A 13,585-nucleotide genomic window follows, 5' to 3' on the forward strand; every position below is an offset into this window, starting at 1 on the left:
GTCGCCCTGGCTCCACCCTCACGGGACCAGCACTGCGCGCCTCGAGCTCCGCCCACCTCGTTCCAAGCTTCGCACGCCGGGACTTTGCGTCGCTCGCCCCGCCCAGGCTCCGCCCAACAGGACTTGCCCCACCAACCCAGGGCAGCTCGCGTCCGCCCACTGACCACCACCACCCCCGCCTCCCCGCCCCGGCTCCACCCTTCCGGGCGCCTCAAACTCCGTGCGCGGGGATCCTGCGCGCCTGCTCGCCCAGGCTCCGCCTACCCTGCCCTAGGCCCCACCACCCGGGGACGCCACCAGCGGCCTCGAGCTCCGCCCACTCCGTCCCCTGAACCCTCGTTGCGCGTAGTGCGCCGACGCCTTCGCCGAAGCCCGCCCGCGGGGCTGGTCCAGTCGGTCCGCCTCAGGCCTGTGCCGAGGCCCACCATGGAAGGGGACGTCTCCGCCGCCGCAGCCGCCCACTACCAGCCGGCCAGCCCCCCGCGGGACGCCTGTGTCTACAACAGCTGCTACTGGTGAGGGGGCGCGGGGCCGGCTCCCGGCATCTCCCTGGCCCGCTCGACCGCGGCGTCGCAGCCGGGCCCCGCCTCTTCCCGGCCCCTCCCCGGGGGCGCTTGGGGCCTTGGCTGGCGAGTTTTCCGGTTTGAGGGGAGGAGGGAGCGGGAGTTGCAGCCCTTGTTCCTTGAGTCGAGTGTGGGCGTTTGGGTGGGTGAGTGGGTATTCGCTAGAGTGGTAGGGTCGGTGGTGCGTTACTTCTGCCCGGCTCCTTTCGCTTGGACGTTTGTCAGCAGATCTCAAGGCTTGGGCGACCAGGAAGGGGAGTTGGAGGTGGAGGGTGGACCGCAGAGAGCCTTTGGAAATTATTCTGCTGAAGCCTGCGTGGTTTCACACTGATGTGAAGGTCATCTTAATTTTGGAAGAGAATGAAAGCGCAAAGATCTTACAGTAACATTCCCAAGATCACCCAGCTAATAGCAGCCCGTCAGGCCCTTTTGTACCAGAAACCAGGATCTGAACCGCCGTGTCGTCATTATAATAGTGATTACATTTACACGTAGCACTTGATGTATGCCAAGCATTGTTCTGAGAAGTTTATGTAAACGAAGTCATGTGAGCCCCACAGTTACACGAGGAGGTCGGTACTGTTGTCCCCATTTTAAAGGTGAGTAAATTGGAGCACAGAGGGATGCAAGTAATTTGCCTAAGGCCACATAGCTTGTGAGTGAAGGAATGGGGATTTACACGCAGAGTTTGGCTCTGGAGTCCACACACTGTACCCCTGTCCTAGGCCACCTCTGTGGCTGAATCACCACTCTTATCTTGGTCCTTTTCACTCTCACACCTACCTTTCCCTTGCTTGAATAATGACTTCTAACCCCACTTTCCAGTCCCTGCACAAAAAACCTTAGGGCCCTCTAAAACTACTTTTCCCTCCTTCAGATGGTCACCAAACCGATGCTATGAAGAGCTCCCCATTTGTTCAGCTCTGACTGCATGTCAGGCCTAGTGCCCAGTACTTCCATCCATGCTTAGGAGATAGGTCTTTTGTTATCATTCTCCTCATGAAAAGACTGAGCCACAGAGAGGCCTGTTGTTTGCCCAAGGTCACACATCTAGCCAGTGGTGGTGCTGAACCTGGAACCTCTGCAATGGTGGGACCATGCTTCTTCTGCACTTTACTTCTGCCCTGTCTCTCACCTCAGTCCTGTTAGTTCTTGTCCCTAACATCCATTGATTGTTTTATTCATTCATTCAGTAAGTGTTTATTGGAGCATGTGATGCATGATTCTAGGCACTAGAGATACAGCAGTGAAGAAAATAGACATGTTCCCTGGTAAGATCTCGTACTTCTTACATTTTGGTTGGGGGAAAGCAGACAAAACCAAGTTTAACCATGTTTGGGAGTGTTAAGTGCTATGAGAAACATAGAACGAGGTAAGGGATGATGACTCACTATATTATTAGGATATTTAAAGATTTTATTTATTTATTTAGTACTACAGTAAAGATGTTAATGAAAAAAAAATCCCTAAGAAATTCTTTTGTATTCCAGAAACCACAAAAGATATTATTTATAAAATGACATTTGAACAGAGAGCTGAAGAAAAAGAGGGCGGGAGCTTTGTGGGTATTGGCAGGAGATCATGCCAGGCAGGGGGAACAGCAGGTGCAGAGGCTCTCAGAAGGAAGCGTGCGAGAGTATTCTAGGAACGACAAGGAGGCCTCCACGATTCGAGTGGAGCAGTCCGGTGGAAGAATAGGAGGAGGTGAATGTCTCTTTAATAGAACGTCTCCTTATAGTTCCTTCAGCCATGGGCCAGACCCTCCTCAGCTGGCCGTTGGGGCCTGTTTCAGTCCTTCCTAACAAGCATCTCTGCCCAGCTCTCCACTAGCCCATTAGGTCTTTAACTTCAGCTGGCTTCACACTGCTCAAAGCCATTCTAAATATGAACGTTCCAGAGAATCACCTGGAGCTTGTAAAACATGCAGATTTAGGGTCCTACCCCAGAGAGTCTGGATATGTGAGCAGCACGGTAGAGGAGTCTGAGTTTGGTCCATCAATCACGTTTCAAGGAACTCAGGCCTAGACAATAAAGTCTGTCATCTGAGTGTAGCAAGCCGTCTGAAGATCTGGTCACCACCTGTTCCTTTGACCTCATTGTGAACCTGCCGTCTCTGCTCTACCCGAGGGTTTCTCAGCCTTGCCTCTGTTGACATTTTGAGCATGGAAATTCTTTGTTTGGGGGCCTGTCCTGTGTATGGCAGGCTCTACCCACTAGATGCCCATACCACCCTCGCCCAGTCTATCACAATCCAAAATGTCACCAGACATTGCCAGATGTCCCCTGGGGGGCAAAATCGCCTCTCATGGAGAACCAGTGCTCTATCCTGTCTGAACACATTAGGTAGGTGCACCTTTCTACGTTTGCTCCTGCGGATGCTTCTAACTTGAAATAAATGCCTCCCCTCTACTACTGTTAGCCTCTGTCAGATGTTACTTATCTTTTAAGACCCAGCTTAATGATAATAGTGGAAGCCAATGTTTGTGTGGCTCTGTGCAGTTTGCAAAGCATTTTTGATTCTCTTGTAATTGTTCTGGATTTTTTCAAACATTTGTTGAGCACTTGCTGTGTGCTAGGGATTCTCCCCTTCTGCATGCTTCTCTGACCTCAGCCCATCACCGTTAACCCTTGCAGAATCCCAGCCCTAATACTGCTTTGTCAGCATTTCTGCTACCCAAATAATCAACTGACAGCCTGGGGCATTATTATTATCACCCACTTTTTTTGTTTTTTGTTTTTTTTAACCAGTTAAATGAGTTCCAGGACTCACACCCGATCCAGGGCACTTTCTATTCCAACAGTGACTCCCAGCATTTCCAAAGATAAGGCCCTCTTATTTTTATTAGCATCAAAAGTCTCGAGATCCTCCTCCATAATATTGATTGTACTCTTGCAAAAAAAAAATCCAGAAAAAGGGATTGCAAATTCAGTAACTCATGTTTAATTTTGCTTTTTCTCTGTGTAACATTCACACATACTTGAAAAGTGATAGCAGAGTATGTCCAGGCTACATGTGTATTCAGCCTGCCACTAGTGCTTGTGGTACATATGGATTCAAGAACTTTTTGGATTAACTCTGTGCCCATTCTTGGGAGGGGGAAGGGGAACATCAAGGAGCACCCACTGACCTATACCTCCTCCATCTTCCTGTATCCCTCAGAATTAATGACTCCCTCCTCTGTGTTTGCTCTATGCATCTTCTGTGGCCTTTATGACGCTTACTTATTTGTGGATCTGCAGGGCTCCTCTGAACGTCTGTGAGCTCTAACTTATCATTACATCCTCCAGGCACTTAGCACAGTGCTTTGTACATCACAGGCTCTTTGTGGTCAACTCTGCAAAATGTCTATAGGATGGGCAGACAAGTGTTTTCTCAAAACTTGGCCTGAGAACATCCAGATTAAAAAAATTTTAGCTACTACGTGTTACATGTCACATTGAAGCAGTAAAATTTTGTTACTCCGTGCTACACATCCTGTAGAATTAGTAACAATCTCCTGTTGGTACCTCTACCACCATTTTTTTCTGTTAAGGCTTCTTAGGTGTTTTAGGGAAAAACAAAATCATAGAAAAATACAGACGCTCAACTTCGGTACTTTAAGCCTAGTTGTATGGAGCGTTGAGACAGGTGGACGAGAGCAAGACTGAAGGGAAAGTGTGTCTTTCCACAGAAAGGTGCCAGTCCTCAGTGCCGTTTGTGTCTTGCCTCATTTTCGGGTAGCATGGTGTAGGTGGCTGGAAATTAGGTTTTGACAAATCGAGTCAGTTGTGTGAGCAGGGTGTTGGTGTAGCTCATTTTGAGCGGAGGTGCTGTGTGACTCATTAGAAGAAGACAGGACCCCAAAGCCTGGGCTGTGAATACTGCCAGGAGTGACTGGGCTTGCCCATGCTGGAGTGTGGCTACCAGTGTGGCTTGGTTTGATGCACTGGACATTGCTTTACTTGGAGGGCTCTACCACTGCTTCAGATAGCTGAAGGCCTCTCATATAGAAGAGATTCATCTGGGGCAGAAGTATAAGGAAGGTGGATTTCAGTTCAGTATGAGGAAGAACTTTCTAAAAGTCAGGACCTCTTCCGTACCGGAGAGGCTCAGGGAATACCACTCACAAGGGGCTCCATCCAAAAGAATTCCTGGACATATCACATCGCTGTCCCGATACTTTCCAGTCAGGAGTCCTCCTACAAAATACCCATCCTGCCCCATTCCAAAGGGGAGCAGGAAACCAATGTTAACTAAGATTTCTTGAGTGTTTATGATGTGATTATACCCATTTTACAGAGGAGAAAAGCAGACACTCAGGGAGGTCAAGATGTCCAAAACTTCTTACCTTGTGAGTGGCTGAGTTGGAGTTCCAGCTGTATCTCAAGTCCCTGGACTCAAAGCTTATGGAATATTGCCATAGCATTTGAGTAGTTTATTAAATGCCTCCATATCCTAGTACTGCTGACAGAGGTAACGAGCTCTGCGTCTGCAGAGGGGTCCATGCGCAGTTTAGGTTGGTAACAGCTTACTGGGGATTTATTTTTTTAAAGCTTTTTAATTTTTTATTTTTAATTTATGTTTGGCTGCGTTGGGTCTTCGTTGCTGCGCGCGGGCTTTCTCTAGTTGCGGCGAGCGGGGGGCTACTCTTCGTGGCGGTGCACGGGCTCCTCAGTGCTGTGGCTTCTCTTGTTGCGGACCATGGGCTGTAGGCGTGTGGGCTCAGAAGTTGTGGCTCGCAGGCTCTAGAGCGCAGGCTCAGTAGTTGTGGCACACAGGCTTCGCTGCTCCGCGGCACGTGGGAATCTTCCCAGACCAGGGATCAAACCCGTGTCCCCTGCATTGGCAGGCGGATTCTTAACCACTGCGCCACCAGCAAAGTCCCTTGCTGGGGATGTTTTTGAGAAGGTTCAACTGTTAGCCAGTTGTTGGATGAGATGGTGTTTCAGGTCTCTACCAATTTTTTTAAATGTCATTATCAGTCTTTTGTTCAAATTTGAAAGACATAGAGCGTTCTTGCTTAATTATATTGATTAAACAATTACTTTATTTCAGTGAAGAAAATATTTGGAAGCTCTGTGAATACATCAAAAACCACGACCAGTATCCTTTAGAAGAGTGTTATGCTGTCTTCATATCTAATGAGAGGAAGATGGTAAGTTGGGGAGTGATTGTGGAAATTTAAGATTACATTAGAAGCTAAATAGACCATGGGTTTAGCACTGTTCTAAAATGTGCTTTACAAAATACAGCAACATTTTAAAGTTTGTTTTTGAATGAGATTTTTTTCCTACCAGGACATGGTTGAGTTAGTAGAGCTTAGTCCCTTACTTGCAGATAAGGAAATATGTGATGGTATGTTTATGCAAATAAAATCTACTTTCTTTAGGTATTAAGTTAGAGCATTTTAAATTAAACTTAATTTTTAAATTAAGTTAGAGGCACATATTCTCAGGTTTGAAGTAAAGGTTTCTTTGTTTCTGGAGTTTTAATGGAACTGTAGTAAACGTCTATGAAGTATTAAGAAAAGTAAGCCCTTAATATTTTGTAAAGCACTTTTGCGAGCATCATCTTGTTTGATCCCAATGGAAACCCTGTGAAGTAGACAAGGTCCAGACAGCTGTCTCCGTTTTATAGATGAGGAAATAGAGACTCAGGGAGGTCCCATGAATAATTAAGTGGGAAAGCAAGATTTGAACCTGCCAGGAATTCAAATTCCTAGTTTAGGTCTCTTTCTACTCTCCAGAAAACATATTGTAATTAATTATTGCTCCTTCATTGTTAAGGACACTTGGAAGGATTTGGATTTCTTCTTATCCATTCATTCTTTCACCTTGATTGTTGGTTGCCTAGAAATATTTTATTTTTCATGTATATATTGCTTTAAAGAATTTAGTAGTGGTTTAACTGAAGTTGTGGCTCAGGAGAGTTATTGTATTTTGTAGATACCTATCTGGAAACAGCAGGCAAGACCTGGAGATGGACCTGTGATCTGGGTAAGATGGTCAACACAGACAGCTTCTGATGCAATATTACTTGTAATCCATGAGTGGTCTTTATGTTTTGGTAGAGCAGAAATGATGGGGCAGTAGAGAAAGACTATGATAATTATTAATAATTTGACTTCTTGACGATAGATGTTATTTGGTCTAAGGTAGAAGCACTTATGGGCATGTTTTCTTTTAATTTTGAAATTATTATAGGAATGATTTTTTTTTTTTTTTTAAATTTTTTATTTATTTATTTATTTTTAATTTATGGCTATGTTGGGTCTTCGTTTCTGTGCGAGGGCTTTCACTAGTTGTGGCAAGTGGGGGTCACTCTTCATCGCTGTGCGCGGGCCTCTCACTATCGCGGCCTCTCTTGTTGCGGAGCACAGGCTCCAGACGCGCAGGCTCAGTAATTATGGCTCACGGGCCCAGCCGCTCCGCGGCATGTGGGATCTTCCCAGACCAGGGCTCGAACCCGTGTTCCCTGCATTAGCAGGCAGATTCTCAACCACTGCGCCACCAGGGAAGCCCTATAGGAATGATTTTAAATGGCTGATGTAGCAGATATATTTGTTATCTAGACTCTTGTCTATTTAGCACTGGAAGGAACTTGAGCAGTATCTAGTCCAGCTGCACAGTAGAATTATCCAGAGACTGTTAAAAATACAGGTTTCTGGGAATTCCCTGGCAGTCCAGTGGTTAGGACTCAGGGCTTTCACTGGCAGGGGCCTGGGTTCAATCCCTGGTCGGGGAGCTAAGATCCTGCAAGATGTGCGACATGGCAGAAAAAAAAAGAAAAAAGAAAAAAAAAATAAAGGTTTTTGACCTAGTCGATCTAGAGGTTCAGGAATTAGTGTTCTTAGTAAACTTCTGAGTGAATATGACTGGCATTTGGAAAACATGGATCTGCTCCAACCCCTTCATTTTTCAGGTGAAGAAACAAGCCAAGAAAGGCAAAGTGAATAGCTCAGGGTCATTTAGCTGATCATTGTCAGGGCTGGGTCCTTTCCAGTACACATCCATATGTCACCTTAAACTGGTCCCCTGAAGAATGGAATTGTTTATGCTAAGAAACATGAAGATAAAGTAAAACTCCATTCATGATAATGCAACAAACATCGGGTTTCTGATGCTTATTTAGAATAAGGTATCATTTGAATTGGCTTCATTCATTTACTTAACATATATTTATTGAGTGCCTCTTATATGCCACGCTCAAAATAGACTGAAATCCTTGGCCTCATGCTCTTGCTTCCTTCACCAGCAGGGGATCCGCTGCTCTAACATTGAAGCCCAAATCCAGCAGTGTTGGGTTAGGAGTGCAGGCTGAGTCGGACACATTGGGGTTAAACCCCAGTCCTCACATTGGTGGGCTGTGTGAGCTGGACAGGTTGTTTACGCTCTTTCTTCGGTGTCTTCCTCTGGTCACTGGAGGCTTTGGTGAGATAATGCATTTGAAGCATTGTCCTGGTATCTGGTACCAGTGCTCTAGAAGAGTTAGCTGTTATTGTTAGCAGAGCTACAATAACCCCAGTTGCGTACTGTCCATCTGCTCTAGCAATCATGCCCATTGCTGAAGTGCTCAGCTGATTTTGAGTCACGGTCTTGCTTCCTGTCTTCAGGAAACTCACAGGGAAAGGACCTGTCCCCCTTTACACAGCAGCTCATGGCGGCTCAGGGTGGGGAACCTTGTTTCAGGAAGTGTCCCCACAGATTTTCTATGTGGAGTAAGTCTCTGGCAGATTGATCTGGGTCTCACTGCTGTTCTGTTGCAGGGAATGGGTAGGCTTCCCTAAGTGGGTAGAGGCACGATCCCCGAAGGAACAGATCACTTTCTAAGTGGACATCCCTGCCTCTAGCCCCACTGGGTCTTTTCCAGGCTTTTGGACAAGCTCTGTACCCAACTCAGAGAGTGAGGCTATTGCTGGAATCTGCATTCCTTGGTTCCCCATCTCTGCTGTGAAGGTGACTCCTAGTTGAGACCTGCTTTCCCTCTCGAGTTCACCAACCATCTGTTAAGTAGGAATATGGACCCGAGCTAACCAGAAGGATATTCCTTGTTTATGCTTTTTCCTCTCTCTTTTTTTTTTGGGTTGCACCTCGTTCCCTGGTCTTAGTTCCCCGACCAGGGGATGAGCACACGCCCCCTGCAGTGGAAGTGTGGGGTCTTAAACGCTGGACCGCCAGGGAAGTCCCTGTTTGTGCCTTTCCACAAGTTGTGTCCTCCTTCTGGGAAGCTCTCCCCTTCAGGCAAGAGGCAGTGACGGCGGCCTTTCCTCAGTGAAACGCTCCTTAGCAGTTGCCTGCCTTTTCCTCCCCGCCCACACCCACCCCCCCACACCTTGGTTGGCTTTTTATAAGGCTGATTATTTACATAGTAGTCTCATTAATTCTCTCAGCAATACTGTGAGTAATACTGTGAGGTAAACACCGCAGTTATCTCCGTCCTGTAGAGGAGGAAGCTGGCTGGTGGTGGGGCTGAAGCTGAGCCAGGTGGCCCCGCTTCAGGTGCCTTTGCCTGCGTGCTCTCCCACCTCCGCTGAATTACCTCATCATCTCGTTGGTCTGCAGCAGTTGACTTGTGTTTCCCACTCGCTTCTCTAGGAACTCCTTGAGGGTAAGGACCTATCTTTCTCATCTTCGTATCTGTATTTTAATAGCATAGTTTCCCACAAAAAAATAGGGAGTACATATTTCCAACAAAACAGTAATACAGCATAGAAGACGTCAAGAGAGAAACAGATTTTGGATACGGCGGAGACTACTTCTGGCAGGGGTGGGAGAAGATCAAAGATGGGCTCATGGGGAAGAAAGCATCTGAGCCGGAGCTTGAGTGATAGATGTGCGGAGAGCGGAGGAGAAGGTGGTGCAGATGGAGCCGAGTAACGAGCACGCCTGGGGGAAGGGAGTCGTGGACTGTTACCGGGGGAGCGGCGCTTAGTTCATGTATCTGGAGGGTAGGATGCATTAAGGGGAGGACAGGGAATAAGCTTTCGTTTCCGATGCTATTCTGCTTTCTAAGATAGAACTGGAGCCAAAGGAAGCACTTTCAGCTCTGATGGTGCAACATCTCCAGTCTCAATTATGTTCCCCACCTCACTGGGTCAAATGAAACATCGTTTGAGAAAGTGCTTTGTAAGCTCTGAAGTACTAGAAATGTAAGATGGTATTTCTAACATTGTATTAATGTGATTGAACTTTTTATCTCGCAGTGCTGTTCTCTGTGAGCGCGTTTTTCTTCTGAGGAGCTCTAAGCATCATACTGCCCTCATGTCCATTGATAAACCTCCCTGACGTCCCTTCCAGCCCTTAGCTGGTTTGGGCAGTGCCCCATGTCCGGGAGTGAGAGTGAGAATTCACATGTGCGCTGGGACCCAGCTGTGCAGGAGAAGCTGTCTGTATTCTTCTTCCTTAATGGCTACAGATTAGGGCTTGGCTGACTTAAAAACAATAACAACCACATTTTAAAGTCCTTCCCCTCTCCAGGCTCACCTCAAGCTGTCCCCTTTGTTAATGGTTTGGAGAATATCCTTGTAGACTTGTTTCTCTGTACTCATATGCATGCATGTGTACTTCTGAATGCACATGTCTGTCTTTATATACACATAAATTTAAAAAATAAGGTATAATACATAATCTTCAATTTGCTTTTTCCATCCAACTGTGTAACATGGACTTAGTCCAATTTCCACAAAAATTTACCTACTTCTCTTTAGCAGCTGCGTAGGACTCCGTCCTATGGCTGCATCGTGGTTTGTTAACCATTCCCCTCTTGGTGGACTTCTGGTTGTTTCTGAATTTGCAGTGTTATAAACAGTGCTGCAGAGATTTTCTTTGTTTATATACCTTTACATGCATGTGGCCATACTTCTATAGGCTGGATCCCTAATGGTAAAATTGCTGGATCGAAAGGTGAACATTTAATGTACATGAACATTTCCACTATTTGACTGTTCCCTGTCACTGGACATTTGGTCTGCTTTCAGGGTTTTGTGTTTGCTTTATTTTGCTATTATAAGGAGGACTGTCTTAGTCTTGTATATGTTTTTTTGTTTGTTTTTAAGGCTTCAACTTTTTTTTTTTTTTTAAGATTTATTATTTATTTTTGGCTGTGTCGGGTCTTAGTTGCAACACGTGGTATCTTCGTTGAGGCATGTGGGATCTTTTGTTGGCGCACGCGGGCTTCTCTCTAGTTGTGGTGTGCGGGTTTTCTCTCTCTAGTTGTGGTGCCCGGGTTCCAGAGCGCATGGGCTCTAGTTTGCGGCACGCGGGCTCTCTAGTTGAGGCGCGCGAGCTCAGTAGTTGTGGCGCGCGGGCTTAGTTGCCCTGCAGCATGTGGGATCTAGTTCCCTGACCAGGGATTGAACCCACGTCCCCTGCATTGTAAGGTGGATTCTTTACCACTGGACCACCAGGGAAGTGCCTTGTATCTGTTTTTGATGATATATATGCATTATTACTATAACCTTGGAATACACCATCATAAGGTAACCTGGTTAACTTCAGCAACTTTTACTTCTAGGATTACCATGTTGTCTTGCTTCATGTTTCAAGTGGAGGACAGAGCTTCATTTATGATCTTGACACTGTTCTGCCATTTCCCTGCCCCTTTGATACTTACGTGGAAGATGCCTTTAAGTCTGATGAGGACATCCATCCACAGTTCAGAAGGTGAGGAAATTCAGGGTGGATTTACCTACTTTCTGAAGTTGGACCTTGACAATTAGACAGCGTTACTTTGTGTGTTTGTTTTTGCATTGGTTTTGTAAAGATCACTTGTCTTGGCTTCACCATTGAGTTGATGTTTGAGAATCATGTGCTCTACAGAAAATTCAAAATGTTTTAAAGTTTTAAAGGTTGTCCGTTGTATAAAAGGTTGGCAGTCTTTAAAAATTTGTGTGATGAGATCCAGAACATTTTCTAACAGTCGTTTTGGGGATTTCTCTCATACTCTTCGTTTTGGGTGGGTGGGTGGTGGGGTGGCGGAGCTGGATGCCTGGTGATGACAGAAGTCTGAGGGCTGAGATGGCAGCACCTGGAAATTACGCCCTTTGCCCCTCATATATACACTGAGTAAGTAAAGGCAACCGGGTACATTTCCATGCCTTTGTAGTTTGGGATTTCAGCTGATCATTTCTCATGGCATCTTTAACAGGTATTAAAGCTACATATATACTTGTGTATCACTAATAGTACAAAAATGCCTGTCTAGTTTTGTGCATGTCATAGAAAATGAGTCTATATGAGAATTGAGTTAGAATTTCAACTGTGATATAAACGAATGTTGGTTTATGTACAGGAAATTTAGAGTGATCCGCGCAGATTCCTATTTGAAGAACTTTGCTTCTGACCGATCTCACATGAAAGACTCCAGTGGAAACTGGAGAGAACCTCCTCCATCATATCCCTGCATTGAGACTGGAGGTGAGCCAAGGACGCCCTCTCACAGGGGTTGCCCATCACTGTGCAGATGAGCGTGGCCCCTTAACCAGGGACGAGAAGCGCGTTGTTCTTCGGGTAAGACTCCCTGAGTGGTGAGAGGTAAGAGGGAGTGTAGTTCTTACATTTATCAGATGCAGAAATGAAGGCACAGGGCGCAGGACCGGAAGGTGCCAGAACTCATGGGAGAGGAAAGGCGTGAGGGAGCCGAACCACGACCCCGTTGCCGGAGTGCTGGGTGTACCTGCTGCTCGCGCCCTGGACTTGGGGAGATCTGCGTGTTTGTGCCGCTTAGCGGTGGGACTGGTAGCGCCTTGCCATGGTGGGTGTCACGTGATGGTGAAGGAAATCCCCAGTGCATCTTTGGGATATGTGAAATGTCGTTTCACTGGCTCTGTGACAAAATCTGCATTAGAAGGAGGTGAGAGCTAGCAGGTTTTATTGCCCCACTCATCTCATTTATGTGCTTTCTCGAGACTTAAGTAGGTAAAAGATTCTTCACCATGTTACTATTGTTTGGCATTCACCTGAGTTGGAAACATTATTTATGGTGGGAATTAATTCGCAACGTTGCCATTTATTGGTGGAACATCCCCTCACAAGGATGATACCGTCTGAGTGAAAATGCTCTGTAAGCCGTGAAGGATGCCAGAAAAATAGGACATTAGTGTTCAGAGTTCAGCACGGGAGAAAGTAAAAAATATATTTGGTGTATTTGAAGTGAGTGAACACTGAAAGAGGATTCCAACTCTGAATTTTGAGGCTCTCTGTGAAAAGCTCTCATGATTTTTAAAGTTTATATTGGAGTTACTTTGGGTTCACCAACCTGGTTCCCAGCCTCAGCATTAGAATTGGGATAGCTCAGGTCAGGAAAGGGCATCATGGGTCTTGCTTTCAGTCTCACAAACCCTGCTATGCGGCGTGGTCTGGACAATGCTTGCACGGCTCCCCGTTTCTCTTTTACACGTGAGCACTAACGCAGAGCCTGACACGTCGCGGACCTTCAGTAAACACCACCTTGTCAGCCCCGGTCGTTCCTTTGGGTTTTAATGACTGCTTCCCAGGAGGTGCCTGGCAAAGGTGCCAGGCTTTGTGCCAACCCCTTCACGTCTTATTTACACTTACTCTTCACTTGGTAGACGTGCACTGGAGCGCGTGAAGGTTCAGCCCTCCGCCTGCCCCCGGTGCCCAGCTGGAAGGAAGTAGGCTCCATTAGTACCCTGTGCTCAGGAGCGGGGAGCGCGGTATCTTTTTTTGCCTTCTATGTACTAGCTCATCAGGGGCCTCCTGAGGTTGACATTGGGACTCAAAGGAATCTGCTCTGAATGTGGGATAAACATACTGGTTTCTCGTGTAGTAATTTAACCACATGTTCATGGTCTCTTGTGTGGTAAATCCATTACTTCAAGCCCTGTATTTATCAAAGGAATGTATTTGAAGTTAGGAGACGGGAATTACCTTTAGCTAATTAGTATTGCTTTGTAAAAAAAAAAAAAAAGGTTAAAAAAGAAAAAAAAATGGTTCAAGAAGACATCAAACTTTAAACTGATGCAGCTTTGTTTTTTTCATAGCAGCTTTCCTTGGTCCCCTGCATTTAGTTATGGAATTGGCCT

General features: G+C 46.2%; 1 protein-coding gene across 5 annotated transcripts in view; it reads left to right on the plus strand.

The window, feature by feature from the left end:
- Window positions 1–209: 209 nt before the first annotated feature.
- The window catches only part of NTAQ1 (N-terminal glutamine amidase 1), a 71,666-nt gene continuing 58,290 nt past the window's right edge, over window positions 210–13,585 (plus strand). For 3 of the 5 annotated variants that reach the window (XR_014255503.1, XM_082433273.1, XM_082433274.1), the window contains exons 1-5: window positions 210–515; window positions 5,599–5,698; window positions 6,489–6,539; window positions 11,056–11,204; window positions 11,833–11,957. Coding sequence is in view for 4 of the 5 variants with exons in the window: in XM_082433273.1 (XP_082289399.1) it covers window positions 427–515; window positions 5,599–5,698; window positions 6,489–6,539; window positions 11,056–11,204; window positions 11,833–11,957 (514 nt within the window). In the remaining variant the exon portion in view is untranslated. Of the gene's footprint in view, window positions 516–1,205; window positions 2,907–5,598; window positions 5,699–6,488; window positions 6,540–11,055; window positions 11,205–11,832; window positions 12,051–13,585 lie in introns of those variants that run through there. The other 2 variants (XM_082433276.1, XM_082433275.1) reach the window with 2 other exon arrangements.

Source organism: Balaenoptera physalus, assembly GCF_965194825.1.
Source record: "Balaenoptera physalus genome assembly, chromosome: 17".
Classification (NCBI taxonomy): domain Eukaryota; kingdom Metazoa; phylum Chordata; class Mammalia; order Artiodactyla; family Balaenopteridae; genus Balaenoptera; species Balaenoptera physalus.